Source organism: Rissa tridactyla, chromosome 13 (assembly GCF_028500815.1).
Source record: "Rissa tridactyla isolate bRisTri1 chromosome 13, bRisTri1.patW.cur.20221130, whole genome shotgun sequence".
NCBI classification, from domain to species: Eukaryota; Metazoa; Chordata; class Aves; order Charadriiformes; family Laridae; genus Rissa; species Rissa tridactyla.
The window spans coordinates 5,261,463-5,277,015 of record NC_071478.1 but is presented as its reverse complement, the minus strand read 5'-3'; the positions used below and the strand labels follow the sequence as shown (position 1 = coordinate 5,277,015).

General features: G+C 40.7%; 1 protein-coding gene across 8 annotated transcripts in view; it reads right to left on the bottom strand.

Annotated features, from left to right (window-relative positions):
- The window catches only part of KDM2B (lysine demethylase 2B), a 122,450-nt gene that overhangs the window by 57,788 nt on the left and 49,109 nt on the right, over positions 1-15,553 (bottom strand). For all 8 annotated transcript variants that reach the window (XM_054219207.1, XM_054219205.1, XM_054219210.1 and 5 more), the window contains one exon: positions 5,630-5,745. In XM_054219207.1, the coding sequence (XP_054075182.1) occupies positions 5,630-5,745 (116 nt within the window). The remainder of the gene's footprint in view (positions 1-5,629; positions 5,746-15,553) is intronic.

Sequence of the window (15,553 nt, the reverse complement as noted above, 5' to 3'; positions counted from 1 at the left end):
GATACGAAAGAAAACAAAGTGGGTTTCCTTCCTTTCCAACATAGTTTTCTATCTATGGGAGGTCACTATACCAAGGAAGAATCTGGGAAGCTCCTAAAATGCAAGAACATATGCGTATTTGTTGTGATTTGTTAAAAATGGATGCCATGCATCTTGCATGCACTTGTACTTACACTGTACACTTCTTTCTCCTGGTGGCACAGAAATTTGCATTTTGCAGGCTTGCATGCATGCATTGCACTGAGATTATAGGAACTGCTTTAAGACATTCTATGCATTTTGACTGCTCACCCAGCCAAGAGGTGCCCACTCACCTTTAGTGAAAAGCTGCACTGCACCAGAAAGGAGCATTATCTTAGAAACCCCATTTTTAAAAAACAAAACCAAAGCACAACCCCACTCCAGATCACCCAACCCCCTGAAGTCTAAACAGAACCAGTAGCCCAGCACCTGGAGACTCAGACTCAGCTCCGCAAAGCGGGCACTGTCAAAGCATCTGCGTGGAGATGTAAGCATCCACCTGAGCATACCAATGACTTACTAGAATGTCCATATTTGAAAACTGTCCCCAGGGTGGACAGTCAAAGAACTTGCCTCTGTTCCCACGACACAGGAAATGCAAACACTTTTAGCAGTGAAACAAAATGTAATGAAGGGAAAATAACAGTGTATTGTCCCACTAAATGTATCACAGTGTAGGATTTAAACACTTCATGGCAATTCCCAGAAGTTAAGATCTCTTAAATTCAACACAAACGCAGCTGGCAAGTCTGAACTGCATGTTGCTACAGGTCATGCATCCAGCGATGCTGCACCTTTTCAAATGTTTCCGTGTTGTTTGTTACAAAGCACACATACCAAAAAAAGAAGGGGGGGAAAAAAAAAAAGGCAAAACCCAACCAACCAACATCCCCCTCATTGTGAGAACGTTTAACCCCAGGGCCTTTTTGCATTGGAGAATATTTTTGCTTTGGTTTAGTTATTTATCATAAAGAAGAGATGGAGTCACTTATCACTATTACGGAACATAGGGGAAATTAGCCATGCTAAAATATATGCTAATAAAGGAACTCAAATTTTTCCAAGAGAGCACTGCAGGAAACAAAATTTGCAAAGAATTGACTTACAAACAGGAAGCCGCCTTCCACCCCTCAGCCTTCAAAAGGTTTTCAGCCACATGCCTGGGAATATTAAAGACATCATTGCTCAACATTTGTTGACAGATTCTGAGCTTCACCAAATTTAGTTGTTACCAATGTTAATTCAATGTGAAAGACAAGGCAGTAATGCATGCAGTGCTCCCATTATGTGTATCAATCTTTAATATTCAATTTGAGTTCCTAATTGCCTCACTATCCATGTTCCAACCCACAGCAAATCCCTCCATGCCTCTGTAATTCACTGTTTGCCCAAGAAGGCTCGGCTTTTACAAACCTTCAGAAGTAAGAGCTACCACACGTAGCAAGAGATGCTGTGCAAAGATTTACAGTGCCTTTTGCCAGTAAAGCAAGTCTAACAGTGCTTTAAAAATCTTTCAGAGATTGCCTTATGGAGAAGTACATTCTTTATGATATCCTTGGACATTTACTAATTATAATGGATGTGAACTGCATTATGTACACGTCCATACTTTTTCCATTGTACACTTATGCTCAAATTAACTCTTATGGGGAGAGGGGCAGGAATAAAAGAAAGAAAGAAAGAAATTAGACATGTTCTGTGATGAATTTAAAGTGTAATATTTCATACGGACACTGCCAGAGGACTAAATCCCCCACTAGCAGGGAAATACACTAGATCATCTAATAGGCATTTCCAGCTCTAACTTCTGTGATTAATAATTTACAACCCACTGAATAAATTTTTTAATTATTCCTGTACAGCAAGAAAAATCCTCTCTGGAATATGATCCGTTTCTTCAGTTCAAAGTGAAATTATTTGAGAGACTTATATCTCCCTCCAAAAACAAAACAAAAAAAAAACCTAAGCAAGGCACACATTTTCCTTAAGAAAGTAGCAGTCTCTTCCACAACGTCCATTACAATCATTACAAACTCCACTTGTGTTCAATCAATCTAATCACAATATTGAAAAACAATTTACAAAATAATTAATCTGTCCACTTAAAACATTATCTTACATTCCAGAAAACAAAACGAGTAGCAAATACCATCATCTGTGAGTGACCACCTTACGTATATATTTTGAGTACTTTAGTCCCTATCCATGTTCAAATATTTTAACACAGTTAAATTTAGATGAGTTGGGAGTAAGTTTGACACATTCTTCCTCTTCAGTAATACAGAGCTGTAACACCCCTATGCCAAGATGATGAATCTCTGCACGGCTGCACGGCAGCCTTCTTTGCAGTTATTCAAGCTGGTCTAGCAGAAAGCTAAACAGCTTGGCCTATTTGACTAGCTGTTAATTGGCCTCTAGGAAAGCCAGACTGCAAAATGAGAGTCTCTACAAACTGTAAGGCTGGAGAATATTTGTTTACCTCAATTGCACATTAGGAGCTGTTTTCAACAATATACATGTTTTTTATTACTCCTTAAAACTATTTTTAAATGGCTATAACCTTCTTAAAAAGTCTCCCAGGGATATGAAAAATTAAGCTAGAATAAGCATGACAAGTGTATAAACTAGGCTATTTTATCAGGCTGTAAATCAGCATTACCATTTCAACCATGTATTTATTCTTGTTTTAGCTGCTAAGACAATAACAACTACACCTAGCATAAAAATGACTTTGAATATCAGCAATCAAAGATGATTAAGCATTATATAGCAGGTTTAAACACAGTGAAACCTCCATAAAATTGCTCTGTGCAAAATGAAGAGGGGAAACACACCTGTATTACACTTTGATTTGAGTGTGGCAAATTACTTCGTCAATCCCATCATGTAATTTACTTCTGCTATACACAATGGAAAGATCAATACTGATGAGAAACTCATTTGCAGCATGTTCACACTGGCAAATTTGTGTGAACTACACACGGTACTGAGTCTTCTATACTAGCCAGTGTATGAATAGAATTATTTGAAAAAAGAAATTACAAAATTTGATTGGCAAAGCAAATAAAGTAGTACACACTAGAATTCTGTTTTGAAAACATCTATCCCTTCAAGATTCCTGCATGATATTTTTAGGTTTGGGATGGGGGTGGGGTTATTATTTCTAAATGACAGTATTGATTTTCCTGCCTTTTATCAAACTTCTGTATGCCTTAGTTGCACAGCTTATATTTTGCTTCTGTCTAGAAATTCTTGCTGTTCTTTGACTGTTCTCACAGCTTCATTATTATACGGCTGCCTAAGAGCACAAGTTTGTGACAAGAGACAGGTACACGCTGTGCGTAACACGTTGCTAGCACACAGCAACATACACGCATTGAAATCGTTTCTATGAAGTTGTGGTAATTCTGGGCTGTTGGCTTTCATTAGTCTTTTTTAAAAACACTGAAGTATTTTTGGAGGGAAAATGACAAAGATTTACACAGACTTTGAAGAAAATCTAAACCAAAACTGACAAGAGTAAAGGTCTGATTTGGGACTTCCAAATGTTCCGATACCCCTTTCCAAAACACTCTGACAAGGACATTTTCAAAGAGGCAGATATCCAACTCGCAGAACTTTCCCACAGGATCAAGGTGCTAGAGACTTTTCAAAAGCATTTCAGTGTAACTGGCTGGCAAGTTCCTAGAAGTTACCAAAATACTAGACTGTTACGGGGAAAATGTGCCTCCTGGTGTAAAAGCTTAGGAGATCAAAGCTGCACCCCGCTTCCCAAGGAGAAGGGCCTGACATGAAGCACTACTGAGCAGTTACAACCCAAGGCGTGTGATCTTGGGTTGCTCAAGTCCTGTGGGAACAAAACACCAGCTCTTCTCCTACTGCATGAAAAAGAGTGTTTCCTTCCCCTCTTTCCCATAGACATCAATGGAAATAACTTGTTTCTGGCATTGATCCTTCCTTCCGGTCCTCACTTCTCCATTGTCCATGCAAGTTGCCTGTGATAGCATTCTTCCCATCAGCAACACACCCTCCCTGTGAGCATCTGCAATTATATATCCAGCATATACACTGCTGGTTCTGATTTACAGTCACTCTGAAAACCTTCCTGTGCCTAGCACCTCTGTCTAGCCACAGTGAGCCCCTTCTTGCTTCTGCCATCATAACTTTTTCTTGTCCAAGTCCCTTTACGCTTTCGTAAGACACTTGACATTCTTGCCTTGGGACACCTACTCAAAGCCAGGCTGAACTCCACTCTGGTCTCTACCTCCATTTCTGATCTCTGCTACATTTCCCGCAATTCCCCTGAATTTCTGCTTTTGTCTTCATCTCTCTTCCACTAAGAATTCATTTTTCTGCTTAATATTCCTTCTCTTCATTAAAATCACTCCAGGAAACTAACTGCTCCCACCACTGTGTTGCAATGTGAAGATTACCAGGCCTTGTGCCCCCTGTGAAGCAGGGGAGGCTGGGGGGAGGATATCCTTCCTCTCACTGAGTCAGAGATGTGTTTCAAAACAATACATATTTGCTTCAGACCTATTCACTCTCACTGCAACGAAAGCAACGTGGGGTAAAAGCCCACCTGGAGCCAGAATTGTGCCCTCTTGTAGAGACAAGCAGCGAACTGTACCGATGTCCAAGACATACCATTTTAAGATTTTTTAGTGAAGAACAATTGCAACTTCCTGCCATTTTGCCAGTCCAAATCTCCACGAATGCCACACCTGGCACCTGTGCCAGCGGTTTGCCAGCACTGTTTCAGTGCAATGCCTCCAAAACAGCCAGCCACAAAAAGTCCCAACCTGAATTTGTACATACCAATGGCCCATCTTTGCACTGAAACGCTGCAATTGCCTTGCACAGTTTATTTATTAGCCTATTAAAACAGTGGCATTTCCTTCAGATTCTGCTGCTTTATGAAACTGCAGAGTATATGACAACTAGGTGTCCTATTTATTAATCAAGGGTAAAATTTTCACTCCCAACAAAGAGGCCACACCGTAACCTCCTCTGAGATGTAATACTCTTTCCATCGTGTAGATGCTACAGCCAGATGAACATCACAATGTTCAGATTAGTGCCCCACCCTAGACTCTCTTTATTCCAAGAAATTCTTGCATAGTATTGAGTCATTGTAGAAGAAAATCCTGCAAAGTATAGAAGCCTTCATTTCATAGCTTCTGTGCAGCTTTATCAATTCAGCTGTGAACAGTAGAATCATCCTAGTCCCAACAGTTCTCCAGGCTCAGGTATCCATTTCAGGTGTGCACAGAGAGATGATAAGCAGGGGGTTACCAGAAGTACTGGTACAAAGGTCTGTAAAGTGCTTTTGTGCAAAAGGGAAGGTGTTTATGAAAGTTTAACAAGCAGATAGAAGACACAGAAGGGACACATCTGTGGGAAGTAGGGAAAAACAGACGAGTAAATCCCACTAAAAATAGCCAGCATTTGAAAGACTCATTTCTTCACATTTACCTCGTGTTTCAATGACTTTGACATGAAGATACCGTCAGTTCTTGTTTGTCAGAAGGGAAATACAAGAGAGCAACTATGATAGATCATAGTCACAAAGAACTGTTTAGTTAAAAAGAGAATCAAGTATCCTTACCCTTGTTCTGTCCTCAATTTCATAGATGCGAAGCTGCATGGGAACATTAAAGCTATGCAGGATATTTCCACCAAACACCAGAGAATCTACTGGAGTATAAACCGCATGTATCCACCCTAGAGAGGGAAAGCAAAGAACTGAGAATGCCTCATGCTATGTAGTATTACAGAGCAATTTATAATCAAATTTTATCAATGCCACGAACCCCACTCTGCAGGGGATGAGAGGTTAAAGCAGTGAAAGGTTAAGCGGTGTGCTCACAGCCATACTTTAAGACTAGTCATAGCAGAAGGACAGCTTCTTATGTACAGTCTTATAATCCTCTGTAAATTGGGTTCTTCTATTTATTCACAGAACAGTTACAGTGTTTACTGAGAAGACACAAGTTTGTGACTCAGCCACATCCATGACTAACAAGTAAATTCAGTCTGTTCAATACACTTGGTTCTCAGATGTATCTACTGGCACCTCCAGTAGGGTTGCAAAGCATGTTAGCAGTGGTGGTGGGCTAGGGCTGTGGAAGTGGACTGAGTCACATCAAACTGCTTTCACACCAGCACCAGAGCATACATCTTCAGATGTCAACAATTTCAAATTATTACCAGCCCTCCTTCAGAGATTAAAGTTTCGTATCCTATTATCAACTTCCTGGAGCAACCGAAAAATCTTTTTCACTGCAAGCCCCAAGTTAAGAGATTTAACATGTCTAGCACTGGAGCTGATGAGACTGTTTTGACCCAATCCTGCAAGGGACTGAATTCATTTCACAGGCTCCAAAGCAAGGGAAAAATTTACTATCACAACAAAAATCTAGGCATAGCAATTCAGGCAGCCACACAACAGCTCTTCTGCTTCTGCATTGTTTGCTTGGTATGTCAGCAGCTGAAGGACTGGCTATGCGAGACTGTAGCCTCTGATCTCTGCAGTGAAAAAGGAATTGATCCTGCTAATGATTTGGGACCCACAGAGACCTGACACTTTATTTTTCTTTTTTAATGAGAAGCATTACAATTTATAAACCAGCAGACACCAAAGCAACATAGGGGGCAGTCAATTTTCTCCTAACTGTGCAGTACTTTCCATTAAAGCTGTGGCAGCTTTCCTTCACTTCAAGATCAGTGAGGGAGCCGGAAAATGCCATTCAGCCTAACGGGTTCTCCAGCTAGCAGCCACCAAAGTTCTCCTCCACAGCAATCTTTAGACTGTAAAGGCCTGCGAAGATATAGCTGAGAAGTCCTTGAGCCACAGCAGACAGCAGAACCGGGGCTTTCATTTAAGGGCGTATTGGTAGAAGAGAGACAAGAAGGAAAAGAAATCAGCACTACAATTTTCCCCCTGGAAACACAAGCTCATCACTCGGGATACATTTTTCTGAATTTCAGAATCATGGAACGATTGAGGTTGAAACGGAATTCTGGAGGTCCAGCTCCTCTGCTTGAGCAGGGCCCCGCAGAGCCAGCTGCCCAGAATTATGTCCAGATGGCTTTTCAGTATCTCCTAGGATGGAGACTCCATGACCCCTCTGGGCAGCCTGTTCCGGTGCTCAGTCAATTTACAGCTCTGATTCCACATGATAAACGTGAGACATAAAAAAGCAGGTGGCTCATAGCTCTGGCAGCTCTCAGTACCATCACATCTTTCCTGCTCCTGTTCGTATAATTTCAGTTACAGTTGCTCACAGTGATCCAGCCTGTTTATTACTTCCAAATCAAGAACAACCAACTAGAGAGGAATTTATTTTTTTTTTCCATGTAAGGGTACTGTGGCAACTACATATATCAACACTATAAAAATTCTTCACAGTTGAAGTGGTTCACCACCTCACACGAAAAACACCAGTCTGTACTAAGAGCAAACTAATGGAAACATAAATGATCTTCCTGATCCTAGTCTTTGGGAAGGAAATAAAATCCAAGGTCAAGGAAGCTGGAGCTACTACTTCCACTAGATAATCAAAGATTTATATGGCTGGGGAAAAGAATGGAATCCATGTGCTGAAGCAAATCTGTAGCAGGGTCCCTCAAGCCAACTTATTGGGTAAGTGCTGAAAACAGGGTCAATTTCCATGACAATTCAGCTTAATTGTCAGCTTTAGAGACAAACAAACTGAAGCCTGAAAAAGTAAAAATACTTGTCTATGGCCACACAACTGAGTGGTGGCAGAAGACAGGTCAGAAACAGCCAGCTATCCGCAGAACACTGAAGAGTCCTCACCATTGTTTGCCACTGCAGTTCTCTCAGCACAGATCAGTCAATGTACAAACACACTGGAGCTGGCAGATGCAACAAGTTATTTTAATGGAATGATCAACATAATTCTAAGTGCAATTTGTTATCAAATATTTACAATTTAAATAAAATGAGTAACTGAGCCGAAACCTGGCTTTCTAGTCCTATATAAAACGTATAAAGGAGATATCCTTAATTTTATACAAAATAAAATGAAATCCCATCAATGCAGTTGTTCCTCAAGTGTATGCTTTTACTACAACCACACAGGAGCCTCCTCCTACAAATTATTTTTCCTCTGTGGAAGTTTCACATGGAGTGCAGCTGGCTTCTTGCTCTTTGGGTTTCAGTCTCATCACACCTTCCCTGACCTCTCGACTCTGCTCCCACTAGATGGCAAATGTCTTTGTGTGAATAACCTCTAGACTTCCTTGGTAGTAGTCCCAACATTTTGGGGAGAAATGTGAAAGGACCTATCACTGGCTTGAGCTAATGCCCCAACAAATGGCGTCCCAGACATGAAAAACCCTCAACAGAAAGATTAACATACATGAATATAGTTTCAATCCAGTATTGTTGAAGAGCTGGTAGAAGTGCAAACTGAAAGTCTTCCCTAAAGTACATGAGACAACCTCTGGTCTCCCAGTCCAAACTCACCTTACAAACAATTAGTACCTTCAACACCCAATTTTGGAGCTAACTAAACACTAGTTCCCTCAAGATACGCATATTTCTAATAATAAGACTGAAAATAACTTTTTTATGACACAGTTCTCAATAACAAAACCCTGTAATAATGATGAACTAAAATCCACCAGGGTTAGGAAAATAAAAATAAATCAGAGACCAAGCAACAAACAGGAAGTCATTAACTGTAAAGTCCTTGGAAGTAAAGTTCCTACCCCTAGATGAAGCAGGATGTAGGATGATTTGCAGGCATAGCTCAGAGATGGGTAAGGACGACACCCATGGGTTGTTGAACAGCCTTGAGCTAGACACACAGCTAAGTGCCAAGGAATCCCCAGATCTCCAGCAGCTCATGTGCTCCCACATGCAGGATCCAGCGCACAGCCCCTCTGCCAGCTACAGAACTCAGCCCTGTCAGAGGAGTCACCTGCCCATGACATGGATTTTGACCACTCAACCGCACAGTGTTTTTCTGTCACGCTGCATCCCAAAATAGTTTCAACTTGCCTGAGGAACGTACGTGCAATACTGAAACTGCAGAGACGCAAGCACCAAGAGGTGTATTCCAGGGAGGCAGGGCACTATGGGCAAGATTAGACAAAAAAGACAAGAGAATTGACGAAGTAGAAAACCACAGGAAGATCGACACAGATGTTACAAAGGAAAAAAATAAAAAAAACCCTCCTCTTCTAATAACAAGGCTGTGTTCAGAGAAAAACTGAAGAGGCCAGCACCAGAAAATTAGAAGTAGGAGGAAACGAGATGAGCAGAAAACAGGAAACAGTTTCCATGAAGGTAATATATTGTGGAAATGAGCTCTGAGAACAGACAAGCTTGAATGGCACATTCAGTTCATTCCCACAGCTTAGATACAAGCACAACTCAGAAATAAACCGAGGAGGATGAATGTTCATTGTGACCATTTACAAACAACACCACCCATCTTCTAAGCTTCCCAATTACAAATGTTTTTAAAGAGGATGACAGACTGCCAGAATAGGACTAAGCTGCAGGTATGCAGAAGACAAAAAGGAAGGCCAAGGGGATTGCTTTAGTATCATCCACACCAATACATCCTGCCTGTCTCACCTTCAGCTATGCTGTTACTTTTTGCCAGATGAATTGACAGGTCCATTGACATGTATGATCACGTCACTCTATGCTGGACAGCCTGTCATGTCTGCTCGTGTATGTCTGCATCTTTCAGTTCTCACAGCAAAAACTTGCCACGCAACCTCCAATAAAACACCTCTGAAGTGAGCGGCATTGATTCTCTCCTCAGTGACTGCTTTCTACTGTTTACATAAACCCTGGTACTACCGCACAACCTTATGTTTCATGGGTTACTGCAAGATAGGAGATAACATCCCTCCCCTTGGTAATACTCTTGAGAACTGTAATATTCTCAAAAAAAGCGAAAGCAACACAGAACAAAATGACACAAATTTGATTTTATCCTTAATGCTAAAAAAAAGCACTGGAGTAGTATCAGAACAAATGGATTAAGGACTAAAAAAGGTCAAAAGTCGGTGGAGTAAGGCATTGTTCATTTTTGGCTGAAAGACACACAAAAAAAGCACCTGCTAAATATTATCTAAGGCTACAATCAAACCCTACACATCAGGGAAAGATATACACCATATGGCTTTAAGGATTATTCATGAACTAGAAAACTCTTCCTCGTGGATGACCAGTTTCAAACCAGCCTGTTCTGGCAGTAGTGACGACTGAGCCAACGTGGAACCAGCCTGTCCTTCCTTCGCTGGCTGGTCTGACAGCTCGCAGCTGGAGCGCACTCGCAGTGCTGCAGAGAGGCTCCTTCATGGCCACTGCTCAGTCCTGCCCTGCGAGCAGAGGACTTCAGACCACACAGCAGCCACACCAGCGACAAGCCCAGCTAAATGGGGATAGGTGGTTTTGGGAGTACAGACACTGCATGGTCACTGTTCACAACGCCCATTTCAAGCCTCAGCAAGAAGACTGTCCGCTTAACGGTGTTTCTGAAGTTGATCATCTTTATTTCAGCTACTGGTGATTAATGAGTACTTTTTCCTTCCCAAAACAATCCTAGTTTATGAAGTGAAGACAACATTGAGCAGGAATCCTATTCAGGAGACTCAGAAATACTCTCAGCTGATTTACAGTTACAAATTATTCCACCACTCCTCAGATACACTTCAATATTTAGATGTTATCATCCCTAGTAAATCAAGAAGGTAAAATTAACAGTAACAAAAGCTTTTCTGAACAGTTAAGAGAAAGATACGATCTCATTATCTTTTGAATTTTATAAAGCAAGTATTATTAAACATTGCAAACTTGTTAGAAGATTTCAGGGGCCTTACTGTATCTTCAAGGATGCAATCATCCATCTGAGAATAATAAAAAAGAATATTAACTTATAAAGCTATGGGGCAAACAGACTACAAGCTCCAAGCTGAAACCATGATGCATCTGTTTCCATTAGTAACTGAACAGATATTTTGCTTTGTGATATAGAAGGCTTATGTATTTTCCTGCAATTCTACAGCAACTTGGGGTGGAAAAGATGAAATATACATGTCTCAAAAATAAAAAGTGACTCAGGAGGTAGCCTTATAGTGGGCACTGCCAGCAAATGAGACGTTATTTGTCTCATCTCTAAAGAGGAATGATTGCATTGTAATAGTGCCCATCACCAAAAACATCAAGGAAACATCATGTTTAAATTTTAAAAGTAAAAAAAATAAATTAATAATTTTACCTCAGTAGTACAAGTAATACAGCAATTCTCAACCTTACATCATTGGTAAGAATTAGGTAGAGCACTACAGAGCAATAGAACTAAAAATCCAACATTACGCGATCACCTTCTGTCTGAAAGCAGACACTCGAGGCAAAACCTCCCCTCTCTGATCCTCTCCACTGATCTTCATCGCTTGGTCCCTAAAGGTTCCAGACAAGGAGCTTCCATTAATGTCAGTGGAAGCTCCCAAAATGGGAAAAGTGAACGGCAACCAAAAATAGCCAGGCAGCTATGCAGCCTGAGCACAACTCCCTGCAAAAAATTTACCACTCACATTTTAATAGCCTGTCATTCTCCTCGATATAAAGACTATATGCTACCTTCTGGACCCATTACATAATAATTCATCAAATACTGACTGGCATAGCGGAGGTGACCTACGACTGCAGACTCGTAATAGGCAGAATCCTACTGATAACCACTGATACGGTATTTGAAGCACTTTGAATTCTTGCAAACAGCTGCCTAGAGCCTAGCACAGAACATTCATCTCAGTTCACTTTCCTTCACAAAAACATTCATTTGAGAAAAGTCGTTATTTCTGCATTTGACTGGAAACAAGAACTTTGGAGCACTCTCATGTTACTATAATAATCACCGCAGACCAATGAGAATATTTTGTTAGACTGTGGCTCATTCTTCAGACCTCAAGAAATTAAGAGAGATTACAGTTGCATGTTTCCATGTCAAAGGCCCCAAAGTGCATTATAAAGAACATAAGAAAAATAAAGTAAAACAAACAGCTTACTCCTCAGTGGAACACTGTCAACTCCAAGGTGAAACACAACTGTTATAAAATAGCACGCAGCAACACTAGTGAGAAGTTTGGAGAGGAACCAGAAAGGAACACCATTTCCAGTTGAAAGTAAGTTACCCTGTCTGGATTTTGATCATAGGAACGTCTAATAAATCAGCATTGCAGAAGACTTCTACAGTATCTAGTGGCAGTCCATTACTCAATTTTCAGAAATCAAAAATGCACAGTGACTTCTTGGGCTGTTATTTTATGGACCGTGTAGTGGTCTATTATTGGGACCATTACTGTCAGATTTAAAGAACAGACAGAAGTCACCCAAAATGGCCCATCTCTTCAATGTACACTCGCATTAAAGCTACATATTTGGAAAGCCTACAGTAAGAACACCCATGCAGAGTCAACCCAAAAGCACACCTGCTCATGAGGCTACTGCCTCTGACCAGCAGCAGAGGCTTAGAAAAAGCCTGTAAGAAACAGAGGATGATTACAGAAACCCTTAGTAGCATTAGCCATCTCATCCCAAAGGAACCAAAACCAGTATGTTTGCAAGCCTTCTGAGACTGATCACGCTGCAGACCCTGGGAATTGTATCCACAGTATGCGTGGCAACTTCGTTGGAGGTCAGTGAAACCAGTCTTCACAAAAAGAGAAGAAAATCCAAGTTTATCCATATTCTGTCAGACTACACTGTCAGTAACAATCCAGAACTGGTCTGAGTTCACCTTTTCAAGACACATAAAAACTATACCCTTACTTCTTAATTATATTAACAACAGAGACACTTACTGCAAGACAAGTTTTCCACAAGAGACTACTAGTTGGCCTGCTTTTGTATGTCCCAATTTTGCATGTGCAAACTCTCTTGAATTTCAAGTGCAATTGTCTACACCAAGTATATATACACACGCATGAAAGAAAAGGTCTTGTTTGGTTTTTTTTTTTAAAGAGAGGTCTGTCAGGATATTGAGAAAAAAAGCAAACAAGCTTAACATATTTCAAACTACTGCAAGATCTTGTTTGTAGAGGACAACAAGGAAGAAGAAAGACAATATCCGTGTCAGAACTCCATCACTTACAATCAAAACGTCATATTCAGCAAGACTAAAGGACCCAAAAGAGCAAGTAGATTGAAAAAGGATGACTTTTTCATTTTGCATATGCTTAGTTTTGAGGTTGGGTTTAGGTAACAACAGTGATGTTTAGGAGTACATGAGAAACTAACGTGGTGTTTAGAGAATCAAGATGGAAGGGAATTTGATGCATAATGCACCACTTGAAAAAACAAGTGCAAGGACAGAAGTAAAAGATGGTTTACAGAACATAAAGACTGGAGTAGCAGGTGAGGGCAAGAAGAATAGATAGAAAAGGTTCCAGTGAAGTTAGGCAGTGACGTAAAAGGAGAAAAATACTTAAAGTAAAAGGAGAAGCACTAAAGATATTTAAAAACTGGATAACACATTGGCATTAACTCAGTGAGCAGCATTTCAAACAGGCTGTAGGGGAGCAATCAGGACATAACGGAACAAGTGGCTGCATACAAGACAGAAACATGTGCATACAGTAATCCTGAGTTGTAGAAATCTGAGGGACGCTGCCCAAACACTGGTTCTGTTTGTCCCTAGAACAGTGATGAGATATCTAAACAGCTCCGCAACACCACAATGAACTCCAAACACCTCACACATGCTCCCTGCAAGTCATCATTGGACACACACACCATACAGCGCAAATAATATTAGACAGGCTCTGGATTTGATTGTGACTGATAAAATTTTGTTGTTTCCCTACTGAGACAATAACTGAGCTTATGCTTTTCCTCTTCCAGATCATCGCAGTTTATTCCTCAAAAGAAAAGCACACTCTATAAAGAACTTCTATTTGGCAGGTAGGTCAGATGTGCAGCATCCACTGTCCACTATACCAGAGTAAGATGTGTTACCTTGAGCAAATTTCATCTCTGTTGAACACTTAACCGTATTAAGCATTGCTCATGGTAACACCCTAGAGCCGTACCTTTCTTTACTAATATATTCCTGCATAAAGACAAGTTCTCTGCCGTCCTGGAAAAACAACAGTCAGATTTCTACAGAAAAAAATAAAAAAATTATCATTTGCTGACACTGGTAGTGACTATAGCTTTCTCCCCTCTTGAACCTTCAGGTGTTTTAACACCTTGAATCTACATCTAGCCAGTAACCTCAGCATGGCAAAGTGTGGTGTATTTGTCAATCAACAATTATGCTGATATCAGCATAACTATATTAAAGGAAAAGGCCAGGTTCCTAGTTGATTTTATGACTTTACCACAGACTTTACCAGAGTTGATCATCCTTGACTCAGCAGTGGGAACCAGTAAAGCAGGAGGTGAGAACTTGTAACAGTGCATCACTTCTTTGGAGAAGTCCTGTGGGGACATCTGGAGTCCATGTGGGACTCCTACACAAGACCCCCAGAAACAGCATCCCTCAGAATCCCAGCTCACTTCTCCCCACTCCACGCTTAGGAGGGACTCCTAAAATGCTGCAAGATGCGCCTTGGCCCATAACGACTCCCTGTGCTGACAATACTTTGCTCAATTTCTCCTTGATACCACAGCTGTGATTGTGCCTCACGGTGCTTTGCAGGGTTAGAAGCACGGGTAGAAATTAACTGGTTTAAACTTAATCCTGTAAGGATGATGGCAGCAATAGAGAGGAAAATACCCTGAGGCCCTGATGAGCACTATAATTATGCCTTCTGTAAGAATAACTCCCATTCTTGTCCAAATAGTTTGTAGTTTCAGGGATTTACTGGATCTACTGCTGATCCTAGATTCTCAGAGAAACCTTCCATCTCCCACAAGCCTATGATCTCACTCCCTCATGTGTCTTTTTACAGTCTCCTCTACCTGCTTCATCCTTACACTACTATGGTATAATAGTGTTTCTACGACCACCCCCAAAAATGACTTAAAAACAGGAGCAGCACAGGATATTTTATGGAAAAGGTCCTTTGCTGAAATGCTCTCCATTCACAGTCCAGCTGGGCGCTAGCTGTATCACTCTATGCTTTCTGTGGCCAGACCTGTAATTAGAAGGTATTTTCCTCATGGATGAGTTGAGGCTGGTCCTGAGTTTATCAATCAGGCTCAAGTATGAAAGTATGGGACACACTAGTTTTACGGGCACCCATTATCAGAACCTAAACATTATCAACTCTTATACATACAAAACACATTCAAACATTAACTAATTTTTACACAACTATGCTCAATTCGCTGACCTGGAACAGCCTTTAATTAGGTATTTCTATAGGCTTAAAAAAAAAAAAAAAACAACACAGAAATAATGCCTTTTCACATAAATAAGAGATTTGCAAATAAGTTTTCCGAGCGAAATAAAGCAGAGCAAAACCCCTTAAATCCATGAGGTGCTTACAGAGAAATTATTCATATATGCCTTTCAAATATGGCATGGAGCCTAAAATG